Here is a 27,892-nt window from a genome sequence, read left to right as displayed (position 1 = left end):
CTATTAACTGATGAGCCAAAACACATGGATAAACTCAATATAAATTCATAAGCATTTTAGTCACACAAATATGAAATAACTTTATCCAAAATTTTATGCAGAAAATTGGTGTTTGACATGCTCACTTTTGCAAAAATATGTTATTTTTTAAAAATACTGCTTATGTTTAAAATGTTATATCTTTTAAAAAAACATACTTTGTGCTTTCCATGAGCCATGTAAAAAGTGTGACAGTGGTAGTTTAACTTTTCTATTTTATTTGACTTGCAGCAGACTCCTGCGGACTGTGTTCCTGCATATTTGATCTCTCTCTCTAATACTGAAAGTTAAAACACTGCAAGTGTGTTGGGTGTCACAAACAAAACAATATTTGCATAGTTTGGAAATACACTACATTTTTTATTAAAAAAAACAAAATTACTCTCGTTGCATTACTTTTGCTTGCCACAATGAATGGAAGTTACAGGTGCTTTTTTTGATGGTAGAATAAGCTTAGTATTATAATATTTTATTTCTCAATAATAAGGATAATATCAAAATTTATAGAGTCATGAAGGTAACAGTGTTCTAATTGTATGGGGCAGAAAATGTTATCACTTTTTATGTCAGCGTGGGAGGACTGTTGAGAAACAGCCTGAAAAAGCACTTGTTGGTTGCAGGGCATCGCAAGCTGTCTGCTGGTAAGTTTGCCAGGTTGTGATGATATATTTGCTCATTTACTGGGAGGCAAAATTAAGTATCTCATATGTTAAAGCCGTGCCGTACAGTCCTCTGAGCCTTGTTATTGTAGACTGCCCAGCTTTGAGCAGTTTCTATAGAGAAATGTTCAGGAGTTACATGCTAATCTTCAGATAGATAATAATTACTGTAAAGAGAAAATAATCAGTTTTCCTTTGTGTCTTCTGGGAGTGGGACAAAAAATGGATCTGAACAGAAAGCACCTCACCATAGGTATTGTAAGGGAAGGGGGATTTGACAGAGGAGGGGTCCAGTCAAACTGAAAGACTTCTTTTAGATGTCACTTGAAGAAAATGGACACAGGTGGTGTTGGCTGCCATAACTGGTAGGACAGAAGCAGCAGAGGTGGTGAGAAAAGACGTGCATTTGACTGAACACAGGCAGTATAATTTCCAAAAATATTTCAGAAATCTTGAGAGGAAAAAAAGTTGAGTGATTGCATGGATGATGGTATATCAAATTTTAAAATAGGAGGTCGATAAGAGCACGTCATTTAGGAAAGTAAAACAGCTCATAGAATTGCAAAGTCAATGGAGACCTTTAGCTGGGCTGACATTCTTTTAGGATGTCATTTACTTAAACCCATTTGTCTCTATTCTAAATTCAGTCGTTGAAGGGCTGCAGTGCTACCCTACAGCCTTCAGAGTCTGCCTTAGAACTATCATCCACATGCACAGCTTTTTCCAGTGGTCAGTGATGCTCAAAGTCAAAGAAGGGTGACATTTCTAGTTTGGGTTTGTCTGTCATCAAGGATCAACTGTTTGTTCTTGTTATGCATTTTTCTGCTGGATTAAAGTATTTAAAATCTGATATATTTCCCCTGTTGTAGATGCTTATATATTCTACTACAGTAAAGTCTCCTCTCAGTTTTACTTTATTGAACTAAAGTTATGCATTTCTGATCTAAGTCTTTCTCTGGGTCTCACTGTTAAAGCCTGGAATAATTTTATAGCTCTCTTTGCATGCTCTGTGGTTTGTTTGTGTCTTTAAAAATATGGAAAAGATGATTGTACATTGTTGGTGTCATCACTGATTTATGTGGGAGGACCTGTTTTTACCACCTCCTTTCCTTCCACCACTGCCTCCTAAAAACTCATAGAAAACACTTAGTTTTAGTGCTCCATCTTATTTTTTCAGAGCCATTGCCTTTAGGAAAGCAAAACTCCATTCCATACACAGGATTTGCAATTCTTGTGTCTGGAATACGCTAACTTGACTACTTCTTATTTCACTCCTTAACTGAGATTTGTAATGTAGAATGCTGAACTGCAATGTAAAAATTCTGGAATCATTTGTGTTGGAAGGGGCTCTGCTGATCAGCTAGTCCAACTCTACACAAAGCAAGATTGATTTATTTTCCTAGTTGTTCTATTTTCTTACTATATTGGACAATATCGTTGACAGGGTTGGCCTGAACTCCATTTTAAACCTGAACTGCAGTACAGGTAGCAGTGTAGGAAGGAATGGAAAGAGAATTGTTAATTTTTTTCTATGTACTTTTAAAGAAGGAATGAATTGCATTTGAAGTCTTCAGGTTAAGGGAGATTTCTTGAAAATCTGAGGAAGATGCTAGTTTTGAGTTTGTTTTTGGATAGCAAAATCACTAACTTTGAAAGTTTTCATGTTAGGAAAGGACTGCAAATACCCTTTCTAGTATAATCTGCTAAAGCTAGTGACAAAGACACAATTCATTAAAAAGTCTTATGACTGCTTGGAACAGCTTTTATGTAGCAAGTGTATTAACCCTGTGAAAGCCAAATGGAATAAATACTTTCATTTCTTATAAGATAACTCGTTACAGCAGTATAGCTATCCTCTGTTTACTTGAACAGAGTATAACCTTATCTTTGTTAATTTAGCTTACACTGATTCCCAAATGACACGAACTAAACAAAAACAATTATAGAAAGTAGTTGCTTATAGCAGGGTTTAGTCTAAGCAGAATTAGAGCAATTCACTAGTGAGGCTGTAAAAAAACCTGCATGAATGAATAAGTACTTGAAGAATTTATATTTGGGGTAGGAAGAAGGGACTTATATTGAGGCAAGTTGTAGATGTTGAAATCTCTGTTAGGAAGTTAAGGTTGATTTAATACTTTATGTAGTCTATTTTTTTACTTCTTTTGACTTTACAGACATGTGCCTGACCTGTTCTCTGCTGTCTGCTGTATTCCACTAATCCCTATATGGCTTAAACTCCTGCATCGTAGAACAGACTTCAATTCCAAGGCTAAATCACACAGACTTCTCCACTCTGTCATTTAAATACATCTGAAAGAAAGAAACAAAGTCTTCTCAGTTTTGACTTCTCGGCAGTTCTTGTTATTGTGCTGAGTGCTTCTCATTAAGCTACATGATATTTTTGCTGTCTCAGGACTATAGATTCTTTCTTGAACTTCAGTTTTAATAAGCATACCAGCATTTCCCTTGAGATAGATGCATGCTTTAGAACAGCTCTTGAGGGTATCAATGAATTTCAACAGGCAACATAGCTTGTGTGGTTTGTGTCTGTTAGCCTGGTTAAATCATGACTATTGGAATCAACTGAATAGAGAGAGCTGATAGAAACCGAATGGAAATAAACCAAACAGTCTATTAAGAAGTGCTAAAAAAATGGTGATATATATAACTGCTAGGTCATATTAATACAATGTTATTAATACTATTTTTGAAATTGAGAAATAACAAATTGAGATATTAAGATGTTAGCTGTGGTTTGTGAGGAAACATTCTTTGTGATTAGCCCCATGAAATTTGCTGTAAGACTGTACAGTTCAACAAATAATTCAGCTTGAAATATGTTTTTGCTGGTTTTGTAGATCGGTTTTTACATACTGATGTATAGCTCTAGAAATAATTTAACCAAAGAAATTAAATTTACTGGATCTGAATTTTAAATAATCTAAGAAGTAGTGTCCAGAAGAATGATTTGGTGGTTTATGTTCTGCTTTCCATTAGGAATCCTTTATATAAGTGGATACTTAAGATCATTTGGAGGAGCTGAGAATCTTATGCATATTTTGTTGATTGCTATAATCTACAGGAATTTTAGGATTTCCTTAAATGGAAATTTTATAAATTATATGTTTATTCTGTCAATAAGTTCTTTGCTTTCTGGTAATTTTTAAATGTTCTAGTTTGTTCATACAGCTGTGTTTTCTCACTTAGTGAGGTTTACCTTTTGGTATAGGAGTAGCAAAAGTTTCAAGGATTTCTAGTAAGCTTAAATTTAGGTTCCCCACTGTATTTCATGGAAATTAAAAGATGCTCTAGCATTTACTGGCTTATATATACAGGTGAATTTTCCTTTTGACTGCAGTAATTTTTTATATGAATTTGTGAAGATTGACCTTCACATGAACAGTACACATTTGCTGACTTTTTTTCTCTGGATATGGTAGAGAAAGCTGTCTTGATAGCTCACCAAGAAGATGTATGGAAGGATCCAAAGAGTGAAAGATGTATTATATATGACATGTGGATGCTCAAACCACATGGTACTATGAAGAAAAATATTAGAATTTTGTAGAAACTAATTTTTTACTAGGAAAAAAATGTCTGGTTTTGGTGTTGGTTTTTTTTTTTAGTTACTTGTTTGGAATACTAACTATTTCTCCTGGAAGTATTTTAAATGTATGCTAAGAGCTTTAATTTTCTACAGAATACAGGTTATAATCCTTTTGACCAGTTATAATCACAAAGAATAACACATTTTCTTAATATTTGCTATGTTTCCATTTCTAGACTTCTTAGTTGTACTGTCAAGAAAAGCATTTAGTTTGATGGATGTCCTTTCTATTATAGTTGGACATGTGGCACTTGAAAATCTGTTACTAAAACATATATGCAAACTTTCCCTTTGACTCCACAAGTAACTAGGTCAATAAGTTACGTGTTATCCCAGCTAAACTGCTTCTTGTATGTAATCTTACAATACAGACTGAATTCTGGGTTGCTCTCAGTAAAATCCATGGATGCCTGGTAGCTCACCTGGCCATGTCCGTGCTGCAGGGCAGTCGTGGCTCTTTCTGGAATGGTGAGGTAGCCCAAGATGTGTAGGTCATTCAGTCATTAGTATAGCCACTGAAAGTATGTCACTGTGCATTTGATGTGTTCTGTGTGTCAGTGGAAGGACTTTGATCATATTGACCTAGGTTTTGCTGGTTATTTCTCTTTTTCCTTTTAAAATGCCTCTAAGCATCCTTCGAGTTATGCTTCTGGCACAGTCTTTGTGATTCCAGAAACCTTGCTAAGAATAGCTGCCTGGTAGCAGTACTTTCTTAAAAGAAAAACTGGCAAGATATAATACTTATATAACATCACAAACATGACTTACTATGATGGGAAGTTGTAAATTTATAATCCCTTATAAAAATAGTATATAAATTTCCTTTAGCTTCTCATCAGCTTCCTCATGAGAAAAATGAGCTTGTTAAGGATGCCTGTTGTTATAACCCTTTTGAAAATTTTCTGGTAATTGGTGTAATTAGCTGTTTGCATTGACAGATACCTTTCAAAATTACCTTTTAAAATTTGGAAATTGCATTCTAAAATGAGGAATAGCTTCTTTAATTTAATTTTGTAAACTCATTACACAATCCTTTTCTTTACTGAGTAAATTCAGCTATGGTGATTAGACTTTACCAAAGAGGTATCGAACCACACTGGAAACTTGCATTCAAATTGCAATTTAGGAAACAATTTGAGACTAGGGGTAACTAAGAGGGCTGCTGCTCTTCTGGGCAGAGAGATTGGGTTTACTTTTTCCAACCCAGAAGAGAAAGTACTTTACAGAAGAAAAAGCTGAATTACTTCCCTTCTGAAAAAAACACCAGTATGGCAATGATTTTATTTTATTCCTCTATAGTTACGGGCTTTCTTTTTCTCAGGCTGGCTTTCTGGGTTGTAGTTTAAGCTTACATGAAAAATGCTAATTTGACATTTTGTATATTTACAGTATATATTCATCAATGAGCTTGGAGAAAAGACTGGTCTGGGGGAAGAGAAAAAGAACATACACTAATCCACCCCAAAAATAAACAATAAACATGCATTAGGAAAGCCATCTGTGTTTTTCCTGCACAGATCCCTTTGCATGTTGTGTATTGTAGTTTTATACATGAAATGCTCTCCAGGTGACCTTGGCTACCTGCACTGGCAGACACTTTTAGAGGTTCTCACAGCTTTCATCTGCTTGTCTCTTTGATATTGCAGGATCTACATGGAAGAAACATCTCACGTTACTGTGATATTTTTATATTTTCTTTTAAAGTATTTGTTAAGTAACATACTTTTTGTCCTGAAAACACTCAGCCTGTGATACTTAGCCCATGATACTGTATTTCTCAGAGAAAGAGGAAACTCTATTTCTAGTTTTTTGTCTTCACCTTATATCCATTGTGTTGTATTCATTATAGCCTCTCCATCACAACCAATAAATGTTGAAGACATTTATAAGTTGTTAAACTCATTTTTAAGCCAAAGTACCTTTTATACTGCTCAACTTGACACTATGCCTCTATAGTCTAACGTTGCTTTTATGGTAGTTCATAAATGTGACTGTATTAATACTAGCTTTGAAGGCAGTCCACATTTAATTCCAACTACAAGAAAAAAATGTAAATGATACATAGAATAGAGTAGTTCAAAATAGTTCAGTTGGAAGGGACCTACAAGATCATTTAGTCCAGCTGCAATAGCTACTCTTAATTCTTTTAATTTAAATTTAAGCAGCTGTACCTGTTTTTACCTAGGAATACACATAAGGATTACAGGAAGGGCATTGGCTATGATTTTACCTCTGTGTTTTTGTGCAGTCTAAACAGGACCAAATGATATTTCGAATGCAGAAACCTAAATGGGAGTAGCACAGCTCTGGATGTGTGGGGGTAGAGTAGAGGTAGCTGACCACCGTGGCAGTGCACTGGAGGACATGTGAGAAGAGCCATGGATTTGCTGCACAGCATTCCCAGTGGATATTGTGGCTACAGCCAGGTTACTGATTGGGTCATCACCAGTTAATCATGTATTCATTTTCACATCTTAAACATTCCCTCCTCTTTTTGAGTTCCAGTGAATACTCTCTTAGTATGTCTTAAAATACTTTTAAGCCATCTCTTTAATAATGGAATGCAAGTGCTAAATAGTTGTGAATTATGAGTATTAGCTTTGCCCTTTACTCTGTTGGGAAATCCATCAATGTATTTCCAGTTCATAATTTTTCTCCATTTTTGACATCTTTTTAAATTAGTGTCATTGGTTTATCCTTCATTTATTCTTGTATGAGAGAATCTTCATATTTTCCTCTACATTGTGAATTTTGAGCTTGGAGGTAGAATTACTGCAGTATTTCTTTGTAGCAGTACTAAGCTTATTAACTCTTTGTTAAGTATCTTTATAAATTCTGGTGCTATCTATACCAGTGCTTTGAAAGGTTGTATTGTTCTTGGTTGATTCTTCCTGCTGTACACTGCTGACAAAAGGAATAAAAATATTATCACAATAGTTTTGTGATGTTCCAATACAGGTTTTCGACTGGTGCCTTAGTACATCGTGCTGTTTTCTCTGATGTGTCTCAGGACATTTCAGTGCATGTGTTTTTGTTTAAATACAGATATATTTCCTGGATTTTGTTTTTGTTTGAACTCTAAAAACCTTGGATATCAAATTATATTATAGCTGATACAATAATTCTCCTATTCACAAAATGTTCTCATCATCAGGAAATATTCAGAGCATGCAGTAGAGTGAGTAATAGAATCCTCACCAAAGCTAAGTGGCGAAGGTCTAGATTGTGTAGGTGCTGCAGGTATGTGGAAATTGAATTTGTATTTTTCGAAGTGTAATATAAAATAAGTGAAAAAGGTTCCTGTTAGTGGTTCTAATCTCTGTCCCTTTTCTTTGAAATAATTATGTAGAGGACAGGTCTCAAACAAACTAGTGTTAGGATCAGATTCTGTTTAGATAACTGCTGAAAGCAGAATGATGAAACCTCTGAATTGATCAAACATTTTTCAAGCGTATTACGTTCCTTTAAAATTCCTCTGCTGCTAAGCTTCAGGGCTTAAATCAGGAACATCTAATCAAGTGTTGTTGTTTTTATTGGATGTGACTTGGATTAATTTGGTTCCACTAAACAGTAATAATAATAAGCAAAATACCTTATGCAGCATATTTGCCTGCCCTTTTGTTTATGTGGAAAATCTGGTAGCATCTTTCATGCACGAATTGTCTTTTATGTGAAGGCAAGAATAACGAGTCATAATAATTTTACACTTATCAGATCTTACTTAATTCTCACGTTATTCTTTCACATAATTATACTTAAAATTAATTTCTCAGATTAGCATCTAGTCTTCATCTTGTACAACTAACACCAATGGCAGTTTTAGTTTTTGCTTCACTTGGTGTGACACCAAGCATTCTCATTGTTTGTACCTTGAAGGACTACATTTACTGATTAGTTTCCAAATGAATCTGTCTTCATTTAAATACAGCATTCCTGTGCAGTATTTGTGTAACTGGACCAGATGGGAACAGACATTCCTCTTTCTCACCTGTCCGTGAAGGGTCTCTGTCACATGTACTCTGGTCTTCAAGATAAGACCAAATTAATGAAGATGATGCTTTTTACAAAATGTGTTTCTGAGAATCTTAAAGCCAAAAATGCAGTTTGAGTTTGTGTTTGTGGTAGTTGTTGAAAGTAGTACAGCCAAGACGGAAATTGGACAGATGATCAGATGATTAAATGCAGGTATTGCTGATGTTGAAGACCAGTGCACTCAGGCTAGAAAGGAATGTTTCAAGGCTGAGGCTCTGAAACACTGAAAATGTCTGTTGTTGCAGTTTTGCAGTTATTTACATCATGAATGTATATTTTACTGCAGCTACAGTTTGTATAGTCTTTCAAATTTAAAAAGTTCCTAAAACAAAAAAAAAGAAAATATAAAAAATCAGTATCATGAGCCTCTGCTTTAATGAGTACCTAACTTTATATAAATGTTATTTTTAACATCCTTGTTTTCTATAGGTGATATATATATTCTCAAATTACATTTTTGTTTGCATTTTCTCTCAGTCTCTCTGATTTATAACAGAGTTCTTTTATTCTTAAAATTGAAAAATTGCTTAATTTCTGCTTTATGTAAATGGAAAACAAGTAAAATTTAATTTTTACTTTCTTGAGCAAAATAGTCAAATATTGGAACCTGATCTGAGATTCTTGTACTCTGTTTAACCCCTGGATATCTCTTCATTGCAGAGTTAACTCAAAGTTGTATGCATTTTAATTTAATTTTGTTCTGTCATTGAACAACAACTCCTGCTTTGATTTTGAACATGCTTTTTATCAATTTTGGGGGTGAGGTTAAAGCTTGAGTTCTGCTTTAATTCAAGCAGTAACTAGTTCTTTTTGCACTGAGAATCGTACAGTTCTTTTTCTAGAATACTCTTTTCTTCCAAAGTAAACTCATAAATCCTTCCTTTTGACCCTTTCCTTCTTATGGGCTGGAATTTATCTGTTAATTTATATGTACATTTATTTAGCATCTGAACTTAATGTTCCATATGCTATGCTGTATTTATATCCAGTATTTTAAAAGGTCTTGAATGCAGATGCTGCATAGAAAATCCTCCTGCGGCTGTGTTGCTCAAGTCAAAATCCTGTAGAACTACCACTGTGACAACCTTTAGGAGAAAGATTTGTGAAATGTATGTGGAAGTGGAATATTTCTGAAAACATTTTCAGGAGTTTTGCAGAGGAGGGAATTCATTAGATGGGATTTTGTTGCAGGAAAATAATGAAAAACCTGAAAACAGTCCAAGAGCAAGTGTGGTGGTGTTGTATGAGTCTCTTTATGGCCTTTTCACAGATCTCTTACACTGTGATATAAAGGTGTAGATTTAGAAGTCAGTCCTTATTGCCCATAATCCCTTCTCCCAGCCTTCATGATGACAGTTGTCTCTGAAGCAATGAAATCCTATATCTGGTCTTGCACAGCACGTGCTGCAGCATGCCCCAGCAAGGCAGATGGCATGTTGATATCAAACAGCTTTTGAGATCTAGTTTTCAACCAGCCAACCAGACACTCACAATCTATCTACCAAATGTATAACTAAACCTTCCTGTGGCAGGTGTTCTGAAATCAGGATATAGTTTAATGAATTATGGCAGTAGGTGAAGGTCCCCTAAAATAGCAGGTCCCAGGTGGCCCATTGCCATACATATTGACTGGAAGCAATAAAGCTGCTTTCTGATGAAACACGTAGCTGGTGGATGTCTTTAGACTCCTGGCAGTACACACTGCTGATTTGTTTCTCCATGGTATCTGGAAGCATGTCTGTGTTCAGCCAAACCTTGCGTAACACAGGGTGCCCTTTGGAGCTGAGCTCTCCCTTTGCTACCCTGTTAGCCTCAGGGTCATTTGTAAGGGCACTGCCTTCAAAGCCTGTTACTTCAGGTGCAGAAGAAATGTTTGCTGGCTGGAATTAACCCACAATATCACACTGATTCTTATGTAGATATTCTGAAGGCATGGCCAGTCATCCTCTTCGGCATGAGGATGCAGACTCAGCTCTTTGCTAGTTGCCCTGAAATGGAGAGGAGTTGGAAAATCAGCATCAAATGGGATAAATTTTGTCCTGAGATCTGCTGCTGATTTTGCAAAGTCAAAATTACTGTTACACTGCTACTGGCTCCATCTTTTTTCTTGTGACTTTACAACCAGAAGAAAACCCAGCGGATCCATTTACTGTGGACAAGCCTGTGATTGTCTCTATCAGCTGTAGCCAGTACCAGCCAACCTGCATACAGAGAGGAAATGGTTGGTTAAATGTGTTGACAGTATAGTGTGATTCAGAGACAAGCAGCCAAGTTCCCTTGTACACTGCAAAATATTTCCATGGATGACTCAGGCTAGTGGAGTGGTAAAAGCCCTGGGATACACTTCCAGAAATCTGAGCAGCAGTGTGGATGTAATTACACAGGGTGGTGTGTAACTGTACGCTGGGGATGATGGGAGGCAGGCATGGCAGTAAAGGTGTGGTGAAATCATGGTGATACTTTGAATTCCTTTCATATATTATGTCAGTGTTCATACATATAGCTTACAACCAGGATCTTCTAATCCAGTCACAAGCAGAGTTTAAACAGATTTTCAAGTTCATACTTTTGAGTAGGAACTTCTGAAAGATGTAAGGATTGCTATGTAATTGTTAATTTAATGTTAATGTATTAATAAATACCCTGTTTTACCCTGTGAGGATGTTTATCTGCAGCTAAAAAAAATGAAATTCTTTGCCATGCGTGTACATCTCAACTGTCCTGATAATTATGTCATTTGTTTAGACAACTTAATTTTGTTTTAAGTTAGAAGTTATATATACAGGTTGTATCTCTGTCTATACAGTACTTTCCATTTTTTTCTGGGATTTCATTTCGCTGATGCTGTAATTGCAAAAATAAAAAGGTGTGTTCAGAGTCTGGTTTTCAGAACTGAACCCTTTGCCAGTTCCTAAAGCAAGAAGTGATTTTAGGAGTAAGTGGATGTTGTTAAAATACTGCATATCTTTCTTTTTGCTGAATTCTCTTATGCTAGTCAGTTCATGAATCAGGATTTTGTGGTATATAATTTTAATTTAATTCAGTTATACTTCAACATGCTAATTGCCTTTTTTAAAAATTCTCTGCAGAGGTTTCATAACTCTATTCAACAATAAAATATCAGCCTTGGTAGAAACATCTGTGTATAGTTTCACAGTGAAACTATTTTTAGCAAAAGTCTGTTCTACAGGTGATTTCTACCTTTTTGCTTTTCCCTTTCTACTGTAGAAACTATTGGGTTTTTTCACCTGGTCTATTATTGTGACTTACTGCTGCTCCCCAAGAGAAGAACACCTTCTCCAAAATCTTGCCATTACCATGATTGAATTAAACTCAAAGCAGGTTTTCTTGAACTAGCTGTGAAGTTTGCTGTTTCTATTCCATACCTGAGAAAGATCCTATGCCCTCAGAGTATGTCAATAGTATTATTTGGTCTAATGAAAAATTATTTTCCATACAGACCCTAGCTAATCTTCTTTTCTTCAAGTCATCTCAGAGTAATGTCTTCTGCTTACTGATGCTCAGGTCATACTGAACTCCAATTTTATTTAGTGCAAGTACCCTGTAGATCTAGAGCTCCCCTGCTAATAGTTTACAGTGCATGCTGATAGGCAGTTTTAAGAGGTAGCCCATATTGCTAGATTTAGGTATATGGAGAGAGAGCCTGTGCATCTTCTGATTCTTTGATAAGAAAATTTGAAGAAGAAATGGATCTGTTAATTTCCTTTGTTTCTACAGTGAAATTAAACTTAACCTTGATCCTGTTCTGTGCCCTTTGATACTGGAGTGAGTTGTTTGCAGTCAAAACTGATAACAGTGAATTCATGTTGATTAAAAGAGAGAGAGGTGTGTTTTTAATTAGATAGAAGAGGAACAGGAAATTAACAAAAGCTTGTTGGTTTGGTTATTATGGTACTGATATACATTGCATCCAAGGGACAGCAAAACATTGCTATCCCAGTTATGCTGATCTGTATCAGAAACTGGTGTTCAATTAAACTGCCATATATTGCATAGATGTCTTCTGTTTGGGGAGTTTTTTATTGTATTTTTCCTCTTTTTTGAACAGAACGCTTCTGCATTTTATATACTGACAGCTGTTCACCTGCAGCTGTTGGTTGGTTTGGTCTTTTTATGATCTGTTTTTATTTTCTCACTGTAAACATAATACATATGTTCTATTAAAGCATATGAAAAGTTTAGATGATATCTGTAGCATGGCTTGTTAAAAAGGCATCTATTATAATCCATTTATTGCACTACATTTTAAAACCAGCTGAGAAAAATAATCCTCTAAGATTATTTTGGTAGTTTCAGTCACATTAGTGTAACGTCACGGAAGCAAAGTCTGTTATCAAAAAAGCAACTAAGTTATAAAATGCTATAATAGATTGAATAATTACTTTTATTCTTACAGCTGTTGAAATCTGTCTTTTGCTTTAGAACACACAGTTTGTTATAATCACAGGATCTTCCCCAGTAGCCTTCTAGAGAGTGAACACATTGTTAGTGATAGTAATTTTCACTTTACTGCTTTCAAACTGCTGTTTTTTGGAATGTATAGAGAGAATACATTTTTTTAAAAAACTTAAGTGTAGAAAGAAAAGGACCTAGAGATAAAACTAAGACAGAAATCAAGTTATTCAATTTTTCAGTTCATCAAGCTTTGTTGAAAATAAATTTTCACATTCTGGGCATGTTTATTCTACTGAGATTGTGCTCATTAGAAAATGCAGTGACTTTTCCCTGGATGAGCTCCCATATGCATAGCACATTCAACAGTGTAAGACTTGTTGTGTTTGAGCTGAGATAAAAGTAATTCTGTGCCACTGTCCTTACTTGCTCATGTGTTTACATGGAACACAGTTCATGTGGAAAGGGATGTGATTTTATCAAAGTACAAATTGCATGGTTGGCAACTAATTTTACATAGGATTAGCAGGGTTGTATTTATTGCCCTTCTGTCTTTGTATAGGTTCCACTAACTGTGCTCAGACCAAATCCTGAATTTCTGCTTAGAGAAAATTGATGGCAGCAGTCCAACTTTTATATCATATTGTGTATTAATAAGTTATCTGTGTGCATGATGAAATAAAATTTTATAAATAAACACCTTTTAACTTTAGCTTTACAAGAGATGTGGTAAACATACAGATAATTTTGCTTTTTTGTTAGGATATATCACTTGTCACATAACTACTGTGTTTAGTAGAACATACAAATGTAGAAAAATTTTATGGTTACAGATAATTAACACTAGCCTTTCTAGCAGTATTTTTCATTGTTTTATTTATAAGAGTTTCCTTGCCTTTTTCTTTAAAGTGAACCTTCCTGGTTTTCAAGTTAAAAAGGTACTGAATCAAGCAATACTCTAGCTAATATAACAAACAAATATAATGTAGTTCAAAGGGAAAAGCACCGGGAAAAAAAAACCAAACAGTTTCTCAAGACCGGCTTGAAATTTTTCTGGATACGTGCACAAAAATGCACATACAGTTCTTACATACTTATGTACTTGAAACTCATTTTTTCAGCTTTTATAGACCCTATCCAAGATGCATAGTAATAAAGGCTGAGTTAATTTTAAGTTACTCTGTTGATGGAAGAGCTCCTTTAAACCTTGTAGAAAGTCTTTAAAAATAATAAAAACGCATTGTTCTTCAGACAGGGTGTTTTACAGTTTAGGATAAGCCTAGGCTGAGTAATAACCTGAAGCAGGTATTCTGTATTTTTCTTCAATTCCTATATAGATTGTTCTTTTGGTAGAGAAGATGAAATCTTTTTGTTCCTCTGTGCATCAGCAATGCTCAAGTCAGCTCATGAGTCCTTTTTTAAAGCTAGGCAGAAGTTATCTTGTTTTGATTAATAAAAGCAATGCTTGCTATTTAAAAGATTATCTGCTTCAGCTGTTTATCAACAGGATAAGCAAAGCTATCAATTTCAGCTTTAGACAACTTGCAGATTAATAGTCAGGGCACTCATTTTCTTGTAGTAGTTTTAGCATTAACTTGATGTGGTAGAGCACAAAGAACAGTATCATTTACTGCAGCAGCAGCTAATTTTAGTGAGGATTGTGTCCTTCCCTAGCTGTAAAAAACCTACTGTGATTTTAGCCTGAAAGCAGTTCCATTCTGCAAGTTAATCTTTCTTTGAAGCACAGAAAGATACTATCTGTTTCCTGAAGGACATAAACTGACAACACAAAGCTGGAGGACTTGTGTATGAGACTGGATAGCGAGATTTATAGCAGAAACAGAGAAGTGCAAATCAGTTCCTGGAGTGAAAAATGGCAAAAGTCTTAGGCATATATATAAAAAAAGAAAAGACAAAAAGACAGTCCAGGAAAAAGGATAGTTTAGTAGGTACAAACAGACAGACTTTTGTGCAGAGCATAAATCATGGGGGGTGGTGAAACTGAGAATCAGGATCCTGGATTTTCTGTGATAAAACACAGAAGATTGGAATGAGAAAAGATAAAAAATCTGAATCTGGAGAGGTAAATTATGCCAACCAAGACTTGCAAAGATGTGAATTATGGAAGAAATAAATAATTATAGGTGTAGAAACAGTCAAGAGAAATAAGTTATATTTCTACTTCTTCAGTATTTATAGCCATACTTTAGCCATGAGCTCTGAGGCTTCAGATTTCTGTTTGTTCTGTGTGCCTGTCGTTGGATATCAGCTGCAGCAGCCTGTTGCATGGACTATTACATTACAGAGAGAATTTACATAAAGTTCTTCCAGTTTAATGAAGAATTGAGAAATGCTAGTTTGAAATTCTGTGTTTTGAATCAGAAAGTGTTTTATCTATTTTCTGTCTTGTTCCAAATCCAGCAACACAAGTGGCTGATTTTGAATCCTCTTAGCTTAGCTTCTATGGAAAGATTTTCTTTTTGACAGCTTCATTTTTCCAGAAGACTGAAGCTGGTTTGTGAAGCCTTCATTACGGAAGATGATGGTTTCATTAAAGGTAGTTTCATTAAAGGCTTTCAAAATCATGCATTAGCTTTCTGCTGGACTTGGGCAGTCAGTCTAGTGAAATCAAATTCTAATGAGATATTCCTAGTAGTCTCTGGCAGTATGGAGACATGCTTTGGAGCCAGCCTCCTATCTCTGGTCACTTCAGTGTGTTGAGCCTTGCTCTTAGATGAGAGTGGACCCCAAAGGGTAATTATACTTGCAATCTACAAAGGATCACGATCAACCTACTGCAAATTCAGTGTCAACCTTTGCCAGATTTAGAGGTCTCTGAGCAAAGCTCTGAGACTGTGGAAAGTGGGAATGTGGATGGGGTTTGTAGTTGGTATTGTAATGGAGAAGGTGAATTATTAAGAATGCACCTCTAAATCTCGTCAGCGAGCAGTGCATCAGGGAACAGCACATCTTCACTCAAGTGTTACCTCTGTTCCATCAGTCACTCCTTGAATAGGCACTTATAACTCCTTATAGAGTTATACCTTCCTTTCCTGCAATATTGATAAAGTGGTTTTAACTGTAGTTACCAAATAAGGTTGAATTTGCAAAGCACTGGTATTGATCTGGCATTGCATTGTCCATGGTACTTGCTGGCTGTCTCCTGTGATACATGTTCAGCTGCAGCCAAGCCATGATCTGAGCTGTCTGGTCAAACTGTCCATTCCTGACCTCAGTGCCTGCTCCAGAGATCGGATGCCACTGACAGCTACAGCTTTTTACCAACTGGGACGTGTTAGTTGCCTTCTGGAAGTGCATCTTCTAGTGCAGTTTCATCTGAAAAGGGTCCACTTCATTTGCTCTGAGACTAAACTAAAGCACAGTAAGGGAGGACGTTTGGGAGATTCACTTCAGAAGTGCATTTGTGCTCTAAAATAAATTCACAACATAAACACAACCAATATACCCTCTGTTTCAGCAGTGAGACACAGGAGAGGCTGGTACAGGCTGTACTTTCTCTGCCTTGAGTGAGAAGAGGTGTCATGCATGGGGAGTCAGTGAGGCACTGTGACTTCTGGGAACAAATGGGTGGTAGTGAATGTTTGTGTCATGCCTTCCTTATCCTCCTCTTTCCGAGATAATGCAGGTTGTGACAGTGACAGTTCAGTCCATATGTGTAAAGCACTGTGTAAATACATAATCCATCTAATATAAAAGGAACATTATATTTTGTATTGGTTTTATTTTGACATAAGCTTATGTTCTGTTGTCAAGAATAGTGCACGTGAGCTTTAAGAGCTTTTTATTACTAAACATTTCAGAATTGTTCTGTGTAGATTGAAGTAGGAAACAAAATTGGAGTCTCATGTAGAATTGAAGGAAACAAGACTGAAAGGAAGCCTGGAAGCTCACGGCACTTCACCTGCTGCCCAAACCAGCAATGACATGTCAATGTGGTGTTCTTAACAGTCTTTTTCTCCCTGATCTTTCTTGCAGGCATTTCAATGACAGAGATTTCTTGATATTCACAGATATTGTACAGCACTTCTTAGCCATCACTGAAGTTGCACATGTTCCCCGCTATATAACCAAGACACTGCTCGTTGCAAATTAAGTCCACTAGTTTTTTTGCTTGCTAGTCCAGACACAGAAAAAATTTGTCTTTGCTCTTTCAGAAGCCTCTTCTTTATTTGAACATTTCTCAATAGGTTCTATAAGCCCAAAGACTTTATTTAGGGCTACTATAATTTATCTTTTGACTTCTAACAGAATATATTAAGAAAAGGCAATTTTCTATTTCTGTAACTTCCCACTGATTAATAATGCTTTGCATAAAATGAATGTAATGGGAGAACCTCATGTAGCATATTTTGTGTTTATTTATAGGGGATTGAATTGTAATCAGACATTATGAACTTGGGTTTTTTTAGAGAAAAGAAAGGATATTTGCTCCCTCCATGAAATGAGAGTTTATGTATATATATTTTTAAAAAATTAGGTAAAAGATCTAGAGTATACCTCTATTATGTGTGAAAAAAATTTCTGAAGATATTTTTGTGAAGCAGTGCAAAAAAATAAACTCCTTTTTCTGAGAATGAGGAATAGTACATACTTTACTGTACTATTTAATTTAGAGTACCATGACAGTTTCTTGAAAAATTGTTCAAAGAACCCATTCTAAACTTATCTAGTAAGAAGACTCATACTCACGGTTTTGGAATCATTGTGTTGATGTTTCATGCTTCCCACATAATCTTACAAAGTTTGACTTCTTCCTTCTTAGGAAAAGTTTTATTTTTCAAGAGATATCTCTGCAAGGATATTATAAAACTACCATGAATGTTTTGTATTGATGGATAAAATATGCATGCTCCTAGATAGATACCTTTTCCGAGAGGAATGAAAAATGTTTTGTAACTTTGGCATTTTGTTTTAGTTTTTTATCTTATAGCAAGTGGGATGTGAAGAAAAATACTGAACCACATGGGTTTTAAGTGATCATTATACATTATTTTTTGTGGCAGTGGAGTCTCAGTGCCCCAGTCAAGGCCTCAAGCTTCTTTACACCGTCACTCTAATATGGAGGCAAAACAGAGGCACACTCTGCCCAGGTGACCCTTTTATCTGAGGTTTTGACAAGGCCACAGGTGCCTGAAGCAGGTGTTTGGATATGTTGGGAAGTATGTTTTGGCAGGTGGTTTAACAATCACACAAGCCCTAGTTGCCAGCTATCTAGCTAATACCAGATATAGAGATAGGCATTATCTCTAATGCCTATAAAAGCACATAATGCTTTGGCATCTCTAATGCCAAATAAAAGAACATATTAGGTTTTTTAAATATAAAGAAAGTAGTTAGGATATAGTGTATTGCTGAGTAAATGAATGAGCAGTTTAACAAAACCAAAATAACAACCTGTCTTGTGTTTGCACGGCACAGTCCAAGAGTTAAAGGCAAAACCTAATAAATTTTTTATTTATTTTGTTTTAGAACGTCAAGCATGTACATCTATGGCTGGCTCCAGCATCCTTCTCTCCAACGTGGCTGGGATCAGCAAAGAGCTGATCGAACTCCAGCACCTCATCCAGTTCCCAGAGGAGGTTGCCAGCATTCTGACCGAGCAGGAGCAGGAGCTCTACCGGAAAGTCTTACCCATTGACTACCTCTGCTTTTTAACCAGGGATTTGGGTAATGCTGAATGTCAAAGCAAGCTGCCATCTCTTAAGGCTTCCATATCTGCTACTATTCTTTCTTCTCCCAATGGTGAACATAATGCTGTAGAAGATCTTGTGACAAGGTTTAATGAGGTAAGGGTTGTTACCTGTTATGTGGTTAGTTATTTCCTTTATCTCTCAGAGCTGAATTTAGCTGTAGTGACAGATTTTTAAAATGTAAATTAAGATGACCAGGGATTTAGCTAAATAACTTGCACTGAATTTAATAGGAGTTATGTGACCAGTTTACTCAGTGAGTTTGGAAAACAGCAGCCCAACCTTTTCTTGCACATTGTAAAATAAACATGAAGAAAAAATTACAGACTTCTACTTCTTTGTATATATACTAACAGTATGGGGTACAGTTTCAGTCAGTTTATTATTTTGTTTAGGAGCTGGAGTTCTATTTATTTGTTTTGGATTTTTGTAGACTAAGCATGACTTAGGAGTCAGAACAGAAGTATTATAAACTAGAATTTTCTGTATTCTCTGTAATATAAGTACACTAATCTGCACTATTTATTTATTTAATCACTGTGTGTGTCTTCGTGAATGTCCTTATACAAAGAAGTGTGACTTGGCAGGACACATTTTCACAAGCCAAATCTTGAGTTCTTTATTAAGATTTTAATTTATTTTTACTAAAGTGATCTTCTGATGAGAAATAGAAATAATAGAAAATTGATTGAGGATTCAGAAAACTGTAAAAAAAAATCCACCAAACCAGAAAAAAACCAACTAAATCTCAGATTTTAGCTGCAGAAACGTGGAACAATTTTTTTTCTCTTTTTTTTTTTGTGTTAACCATGTGCAATGTTAGCAGTTTCTAGATTCACAGAAGTGCAAGAAAAAGAAGATAAAGTTGACTTAAAGCTCTGTTAGTTTGCTATTCACTACATTCTTATGGTTTAATAGGGGATGAAATTCTGCAGGTAGCAAAAAAAACCCAGCATAAAATTTGGAAGATGGAGAAGAATGTGTATTAATCCCCAGTGAACTTCCTGATTCCTGGGCAAAGAAGAATCAGTGAGTGAATATTTAGCATGTTTTGAAGTGTTCCTGACTCTTACACGTTATTAAGATTTAGCAACTAAAATAGTGTAAATACATTGTCTTCTCTCACCTCATTCTGTGATGGGAGCCTACATAAAAGTTGCAACTGCAATATCCAGTCTTTAAACAGAGCCTAAAAATAATTTAAATTAGCTCTAGTTATTTAAGAAAACACTGTGGCTGGTGCATTGCTGGAGAGGAGTCTAGCTGCTGACCCAGCTAGGACACTCCTTCCTGTGGTGCTTCTCTTACAGTGATCACGAGAGTGAGGCCAGTGGAACAAAGGTGCAGTGTCAAGCTCTAGTATGAGCTGGTGAGGCACAGTGCCAGAGCAGTTTCTAGAGGACATGCTGCAGTTGCTGTACCAATTAGAATGACCATCGTTGTGTTCTGACATTGAGGAATCACAGGATTGAAGAGCAAGTAGATGGTGAAGTCTTGTCAGAAATGTCTAGTCTGTTCCATACCAATGAGAATTTTAGTGTTAAAGATGCCTTTTGATAAAATAGTCAACATTATCTTTTAGCCTTAGAGGTTTATGACTTTGCGGTTTTTGTAGTCTGCCATTATGTGTTTGATAATGCTACAGGAGAGTTTTTTATGTCATTTGAATTAATTCCTAAATATTCAGTGCATAGATTCTATGGTATTTAGTGAAATAGATTATTTTAGGTATAATCTGGAATAACTTTTTAAAAACATAGATGTTATATGTTTAAACGGAGTTATTGTACATTACTTACTGCTTGTAATAAATCACCGTTTTGCTATATGCTTTATCTTGTGGTGGAGTATATCAGTTGCCATAGCCAATCACCAGCATGAACTTTCAAAATGTCTTTGTTTATAAATGGCAAGAAAATTCTTGTGCAAAGAGTCATGATTTTGTTGGCAAAACTCAGTGAGCACTTGCTGATTTTTTTGGCATTGCCTATAGAATTACTGAAGTGTATTTATAATGTGGGAGCCAAAATTACTTTTAGGATGACAGGCTTCTGATACATAATGGGGAAAAAACAATTCCATGCTATTGTTCTGTTAAATAACAATTATATTACTTAGAGGATTTTTCATAAAGCAATATGCTTTTTAGTATTTTTTCTGACAGTACATATTAATGAGGAACACTTTATAACACTTGTTTAAAATGTCAGTCGATATATCATGAAGATTTTGGGCTACATGCATTCAGTATCACCAACTGTAAATAAAGTCTGTAGTCTTTAAAGTTTGATTAAAACTGTAGTTGCATGACAGTGGAGACTTGGGCGCAGCACATATTTATTGGTGAGACACAGATGATGCTTTATTTGCTGCTAATAATATCAAATTGATCATAGAGTCTTTTTAGAGCAAGGCAGTAGACCAAACTAAAGACAGATATTCTTTCTTTTAATAAATCTAATTAAAAACTGATTCTGAATTAGTGACCAGTGTGGGAGGATTAGAGTGAAATATAGTGACATCTACCTTTACTTAACTATTGGCTTTGGGATTCTCTAAGACTGTGCACTTAATAATAGTAGCAGTATATTTTTCTGCTCTGATAGAGCCCTGACTACCAGAAGTTTAGTTTCCATGGATGTAAAACTGTGGGAAGAAAGTATTAAGGAGATTCTGCAGTTAGCAGAGCCTTGGTAGCTGGGAATAAATTAGGAAAACAGTACCTAAGTGTGTTTCAGGACCCTGAGAACTGTAACTTGCTTTTTTCCATCTTTCCTTGTGGCCTACCATGACTTCCTCTTCTTCATTTAGTTATTTTCTCTGATTCCTGTATGACATGAGTTCACCCTGCTGCTTTGCCTTCAGCAGTGTGGTCCTTACTCAGTATCATATGCCACAGTCTTCCTGGGATTCTGTTTCTTTTTCTGTATCTTTACCCTCCCAGGCTCTTGCACCTTTATAGCTTTTACTTGCACTGACTCTTCTGCCTCTCACCATCAAAACAACCACAGAAACACAAGTCCAATGTACATGTTGTAAATATTTGTGTAAACATTTAAAATAATTTCAATCATTGCTTTATATAAACATGAAAAAAGTCTCTTGTAAGTTGATCTTTCTGGCTACATCTTCAAGTAAAAGAGGAGGAATAAAACTTAAAACAAATGAAACATTTCATTTTCCATGCTGAGATATGCATACAAATCAAATGTGATGTCACAGATCGAAAGCTGCACCAGACTGAAAGATCATTCAAACAGCTGACTGAAGGTAGTCCCACTACTGAACTAAAAATGCAAAATAAGAAGTTGAATACATAAGGTGGTTTTTTTAAAGATATGATTGCTAAAAAATAAGCTAAGAAGGTAAAAAAGTTAGAACCACTCCAGTATAGCAGTGCTACGGGGCTGGGTTCATCATTCACTAAGAGATTCTCATATTCAGTAAAGTTAATTAAAAATATGACTATTTAGGACACTTAGAGATGATAGTTTTATTTTTAATGGTTTCATTTTGTAAGTTTTTTTTCATTGTTCATTCAAAACACAAAATTAAACCTCACTAGCAAAACAGAGACATATCATTTTACTGAAATAATGGAATGTAAATAAATATTGTACTCTGTCTCTTAGTTCAGCATTTTTTTGCAATGCCTAAATGGGTTTGCATAATGCTTTTAAAAAGACTATGTTTGTACAAATATCAAACTGTTTCCAGTCCTTGTTTGGAATTGTGTTTAATCAGATTTAAAACGGTAAATGTTCTCTGTAAGGTTATATAATTTCACTCAAGCATGTAAAGTAAACCATCTGTGCATAAGATACGCAATTTAAAATACTCAGATTTTAAAAATGCACCTGGAAATTATGCTGCATATTATACAAAAAGCCAAAAAAAATTTAATAATTAAACTTCAATGAAACCCATGTAAAAAACTCCAGTTCTGTGCTATAGGCTGTGATCCTTATATTCATCAGTAAGCACTGATGCACAGTTAACAATGCAAGGGAACTTATTACAGCCAGCTATTAGTGCTAATGCTGCATGCTGCTAGTGGGTTTTAATTATTTTTTAAAGGGAGAAATTGGACTATACTGGTACACTAAGAATTGTGCTTTCAAACAAGATAATGGATGCTTTTCCCTCTGCCATAAACACCACATGATATCTGATAAGAGTTATTTTTTTACATGGATTTTTTCATGTTCTTCAGATTTTACTTAAATTTCTTTTTTTTAACAAAATTATTAAAACCAGAATGATTTGATTAAATGGGTTAGATTGCTATGCTTATCCTTTGGATACCTGAAGAATCATCATCTTGTTTTGTGTTCAGAGACTTTTACACACAGACTTCAGTTCATCAGTATTAAAATTTCTTGCTCCAATGTAGTCAGTACTTGAATCAGCTACAGTTTGTTATAGAAAAATATCATGGCTAATTTTTATGTTAGGTGTTGAGGAAGTATGTACTATAATCTTGGTAAACCAAATGATTTTGTTTGCTAGCAGTGGTGTTAAACTTCAGACACAGATCTGTGTTAGCAAATTTCATCTCTGAAAGCTGCATCTCTCAAGAATTTTTAAGTTCCTAAAGAAGTTATATAAAAATAGAAGACATCGTTTCTTCTGTGTAGCATCACTCACTGAAGTATGTAGCTTGGGAACTGCTGTAAAAGCCTTAAAAACTTAAGCACTTGGGAAATGAGTGTAAAACACTACAAATGACAAAATACTGCACTTTGTAGGTGGAGATTGTTAATAGTTTTCTCCCTCAATACCTATCACCACCGCATTTATGTTCTGATAAAATATAAACAATAAATTCATTCCTGTTTAAAAAAAATCATGTAATACATTCTCTAGCAGCTGTATAGAGGATAGTAAAGAATTATATATATATGTACATATGTATATATATGTATATATATATGTATGTATATGAATTTGTATAATCTTGAGTATTAGAAGAATAAAATAAGAGAATGAGTAAATAAAATCCATGACAAATTTAGAGATACAGTTAATAATTCAACTATACATTGTTCCTTCCTGTGTACTACATGTAGCAGGGCTCCCATAGAGTCCTGTAGGTTACACTTGAAAAGACTTTAAGGTCATGTACCATAACTTGAGGATCAAATTCCATCATGGGAGTCTCTTTTACGTCCTTCAGATTTTATTAGTAAAAGCGTCAGTAATAAACTCTGTCCTGCCCCTGACAAATTGGGAGACTTTTGCCTGCATAGAGACTTGAAATCAGTGGTAGTTCAGTGATTAGGTAATCAAAAACATAGGCTCATGATTATTTTAATCACTGGTGTAGATTTTCCGTGTTTAAAAGTAAAAAAAAAAAAACTAATGCTGAGTTATAATATGCCTTTCCAAATGCATTAGCAATATCTAACTTGAATTTATTTGAAATTTTTGATCAAAGTAAGAGAAACCTAAAAACCTTAAAAAAAAAGTCATTGAAAAGAATAATTTTTAGTGCAGTTAAAATAGTAAGGGATGATTTAAAAAGATAATTTCAGAAAACATGAAACTGTACAGATCTTTTTGTCCTACTGTACTTGCAAACACTGCTCAGTACAGCTTGCGTTACCCAGACATCTGATGCAGGTCCTGTGTGTTCAGATTTAGATTTGAGGGAGACTCCTGTAATTCTGAAAATTTGCAAATGAGACTACTCTGCTATATGTCTGAAATTAATTCGGCACAATGTTCTCAGTGCTCCCCTGTATTAGGGTACCAGAAAATATTTAAATCTTAACTAAGCATGTATTTGATTGGATTTTACTTGTTTAGTGCGCAATATTACTATGCAGTAATCCTGAGGGACACTCATTTTTATCCATCTGAATGAAAAGACTGGTGTTGTTATCAACTCGTTTAAGTGGATCGTGTTTTAATTTATTACTTTTCTTGTGTCTTGTAATCATGTGGATTATAGTAACGAAGCCAGGATACATTTTCTCATGCTTTTCAGACTCATCATCAGTGCAGCGGAAATCTAATTATAGGTTTGCTGTGGTGACTTCTGTTCTGAAGGGAGTTTAAATTGAGTTATGTAAACAGAACTATGTAAGTCAAGTGTGAAAAAAAGTAAACTAAGGAAATAATGATTACTGTGTTGATATATACATTGTGATCTGACGTTAAAGTGCTATCTAACACAAAAACGTGGTCCAAAAAGCTTTACTACTCAGTCTGAGAAATATTTGCAATGTATTTTGGTCTCCTTGGCAAGGCTAATACTGTGTACTCTTTTGGCTGGGCTGTGCTGTCTGTGGTCCCAGCGCTGCTTCAGACATTGCCTGAGTTGTGTAGCAGCAGTGTAGTGGAGTGGCAGCTTGATAACTAGGCAGCTGGCTACCTGGTGGTGCTTCATCCTCAGGTGAGCTGTTCCTCGGGGGTGATGCAGCTGGGGAGGTAGCTCTGCAAGCCAACCAAGAGTGAGCTGTTCTCTATCCAGCTGGCTGAAGTGTCCAGAAGTCAGAGCCTCCCAGGGTGGAGCTTTCCTTTGCTTCCTTCCTCCTGCTAGAAAAGCCCAGATTTTAGTGACAGAGAAATTGTGCCACTTCAAAGTACTGTCTGTGCTATTTGCTTGTCAAAGTGGAAGAAACAGGATTCTGAATTCAATTTTCAGGTGAATTCCATAGCCACCAAGAAATAAGTACATATGCAGAGTTGCTCTCTGCTTTTGTTCTGTGTGAGGTGCATCTAGCTCAGGTGTACACGGACAGCATCTGAGTCCCACTTCTAAACTTCCATTTGAATGAAGATCTTGACAAATTTGTTATTTCTTGAATACCATCTATGCAGAGGAAACTTATGCATCCCAGGCAGCAAAAATTTAGTATATGCATTGTCAGGTATTTTGGGGATCCAGTGGCAGCTACACAGACATTTGAGAATGTCAGTGATTATGGAGGCATACCTTTGAGGATATACTGTGCACTCCTCACACAGTTATCAGTAAATCACAAAATTAAAGGTATGTTTACTGAATGTTGTTTAATAAGTGTATGTTTTAATTAATACGCTTACATTTCCTCTGAGCTGTCATTCATGGTTATTCCTGAAGATTGCAGTCCTTTCAACTCACCTGCATTTCAGTGTTGTTTGTACATCAGTTATTTTAGCTGTGGCCATTATGAGTAAACACCTCAAATTAATGTCAAGCTATTCCAGTATGCATTTATTGAAGAGCTTTTGAATATTGTTCTTCATTATAAAGTTCTTGGGTCCATCAGTTCAGTCTGCCAGGGCAGAATAAAATCTTCAGGGAGTTCAGAGCTGGGAAGTGACCTCAGCCAGCTGAGATTCAGCTTCAATTTTCTGCACCTTTAAAGCCCATTGATTCAACCAGATCTCCCACCTTCAAAACTTCTATAAGAAAAATCTCCCAGGCATTTTAAGTGGAAAACCGATAGTTCTGCTTATTAATTCAGTGTTTGTTTCCTAGCTGGGCTTCAGGACCACCTTTAACTTTTGAGAAAGGCCTGCATTGTGCTGTTATCTGACTGAACTCTTCTCCCTTTTCATCTGTCTTCACTAAAAAAACTAGGAGTAGAAAACTGTTGCAGATGTTAGGCACAGCACTCAGCAAAAACCTCACTGAATGAAAAGGGATGACCTTTGTGCCCAGCTCCTTTCCTCTGCTCCCTTCTTTCTGACAGTACTGTTGCATTTTAATCATCTCAGTTCTAATCTCACTGATGAATTCTCACAAGAAATCAGTTTTGGGGTACAAGGCTAATACATGTTTTGAGAAGCCCATAATTCCCTTTTCTGGGGTCTGTATGATACATTCAAATTAATCAATCAACAGTCTCTGAATATTTAATAGAAAAACTTTATAGATACTTGATGCTCTTCTGAACCACCAGTAAGGTCAATTTATACTCCTGGCTACTGCTAGATGTTCTATAAAAGTCAAAACAGTCTGTAGCATATGTAGAGGAACCATTCTGTTCCATTCCTAAATTCAACATATAAAACAACATGAATGAAATTTTCCATTATCTGCATCTGACTGAAGTATCCCAGTCTGGTCCTCACGCTTTTCCTGATCTCCAGGAAAAATGAAAATACGGAAGTTTCTAAAGCAGGCATGGTCACTGTTTATCAGGAGTGGATTGTATTTTTAGATGCTCAGTTCTCTCCCCTGATTCTGCCCAAACTGTTATATCTGCCTTTGCCCATTCTGTTTTAAAATTTAGAGATTCAGACACTTTATTTTGCTTTCTTGTTTAGTGGAAGATTCTTTAAATATTTTCTGTTCTTCCAGTAAGTCTATTGTTGTCCTGCAAGAGGAGTGAGCATAAATTTCGTGGTGCCTTTTGTACTCTTTTTTTGCTTGTACATGTGCATACAGTATCTGGAGGCTGCAAAGGTTTGTTCATGTTGCCATTTATAATTTTTTGTTTGCTTTTACAGATTGTTTGTAAGAGTTCATCATAACTGTTTATAGCAGTCCTAAACTCTCTATTAAATAAAATTTCAACAAGTGGTTGCCCTAGTTTCAAGGTTTCCTCTTAGTGGGGAGTCTGAAGTCAGTTGCCTTTTTAGACATTCTTTCTCAGTTTTGATACTGTTTTCTCCTGATCATTACATCTTTACTATCTTAGATTAAAACATATATGTTTAAAATTATATTATTCTTTAAAATGTTTAAAATCATATTAATCAAACTGTCATTACCACACTTGGTATTTCATACCGAACAAATATTGGGGATTTTTTGTGTGATTGCATGTTTAGCATTTGCATTCCCTAAGAGAGCCATTTCTGGAAAATGGGAATAATGTCCAAAAACAACATGTAATTTTATTCCAGCATACACAAAGAAATCTATGCCAACCCTGAATTACAGACCTGAATGTTTTGTTTCACAATTTCTGATTTCTAATGGATTTATTTTATTACCTTTTTATTCTGGTTTTGCCCTTACTTGACCCCTTTGTCATGCAGTGCTCTGGTTTGTTTTTTTTTAGTTTTTCCATACCTTCATGCTCTTCAGGTATGCACTTCTTTGTCGATTCAGGTTTTATATTTTAGGAATAACCAATTGAACACTTCAAATAAGATTCAAATTCTCATTCTGAGCTGCTGCAGTGGATAGTCTGTTGTCCCCTGATCCGCACCTCCTCTTAAAGCATCCCCATAGTCATGGTACTCATTCCTGAGTATGTCCTCCGTGAATTAATTTTTCCAAGAATTCAGTCCTAAAAATGTGATTTTTTTTTTGTACAAACATATATATTGCATATATTGTAACTATGGCTTGTCTCTCATCTGGACCTTTCTCATGTATTGCTCTTGATTGATTTGGGCATCTGGAAGGTTGAATAGTAACTTAGATTATTCATTCTTTGACAATTCTCCCTCAGGAGTGGGAGGGTTAGAACACTGAGTCTGTATGGGCT

At 35.5% G+C, this 27,892-nt stretch overlaps 1 protein-coding gene across 4 annotated transcripts in view; it reads left to right on the top strand.

Moving 5' to 3' along the window:
• The window catches only part of PLCE1 (phospholipase C epsilon 1), a 147,887-nt gene that overhangs the window by 73,627 nt on the left and 46,368 nt on the right, over positions 1 to 27,892 (top strand). For all 4 annotated transcript variants that reach the window (XM_018069161.3, XM_018069160.3, XM_018069159.3 and 1 more), the window contains exon 4: positions 18,241 to 18,557. In XM_018069161.3, coding sequence (XP_017924650.2) covers positions 18,241 to 18,557 — 317 coding nt within the window. The remainder of the gene's footprint in view (positions 1 to 18,240; positions 18,558 to 27,892) is intronic.

This window comes from Manacus vitellinus, unplaced genomic scaffold, assembly GCF_001715985.3.
Source record: "Manacus vitellinus isolate BGI_N305 unplaced genomic scaffold, ASM171598v3 scaffold_15_pilon, whole genome shotgun sequence".
NCBI lineage: Eukaryota > Metazoa > Chordata > Aves > Passeriformes > Pipridae > Manacus > Manacus vitellinus.
The sequence above is the reverse complement of the archived record's forward strand: the minus strand, read 5'-3'. Positions and strand labels throughout refer to the sequence as shown.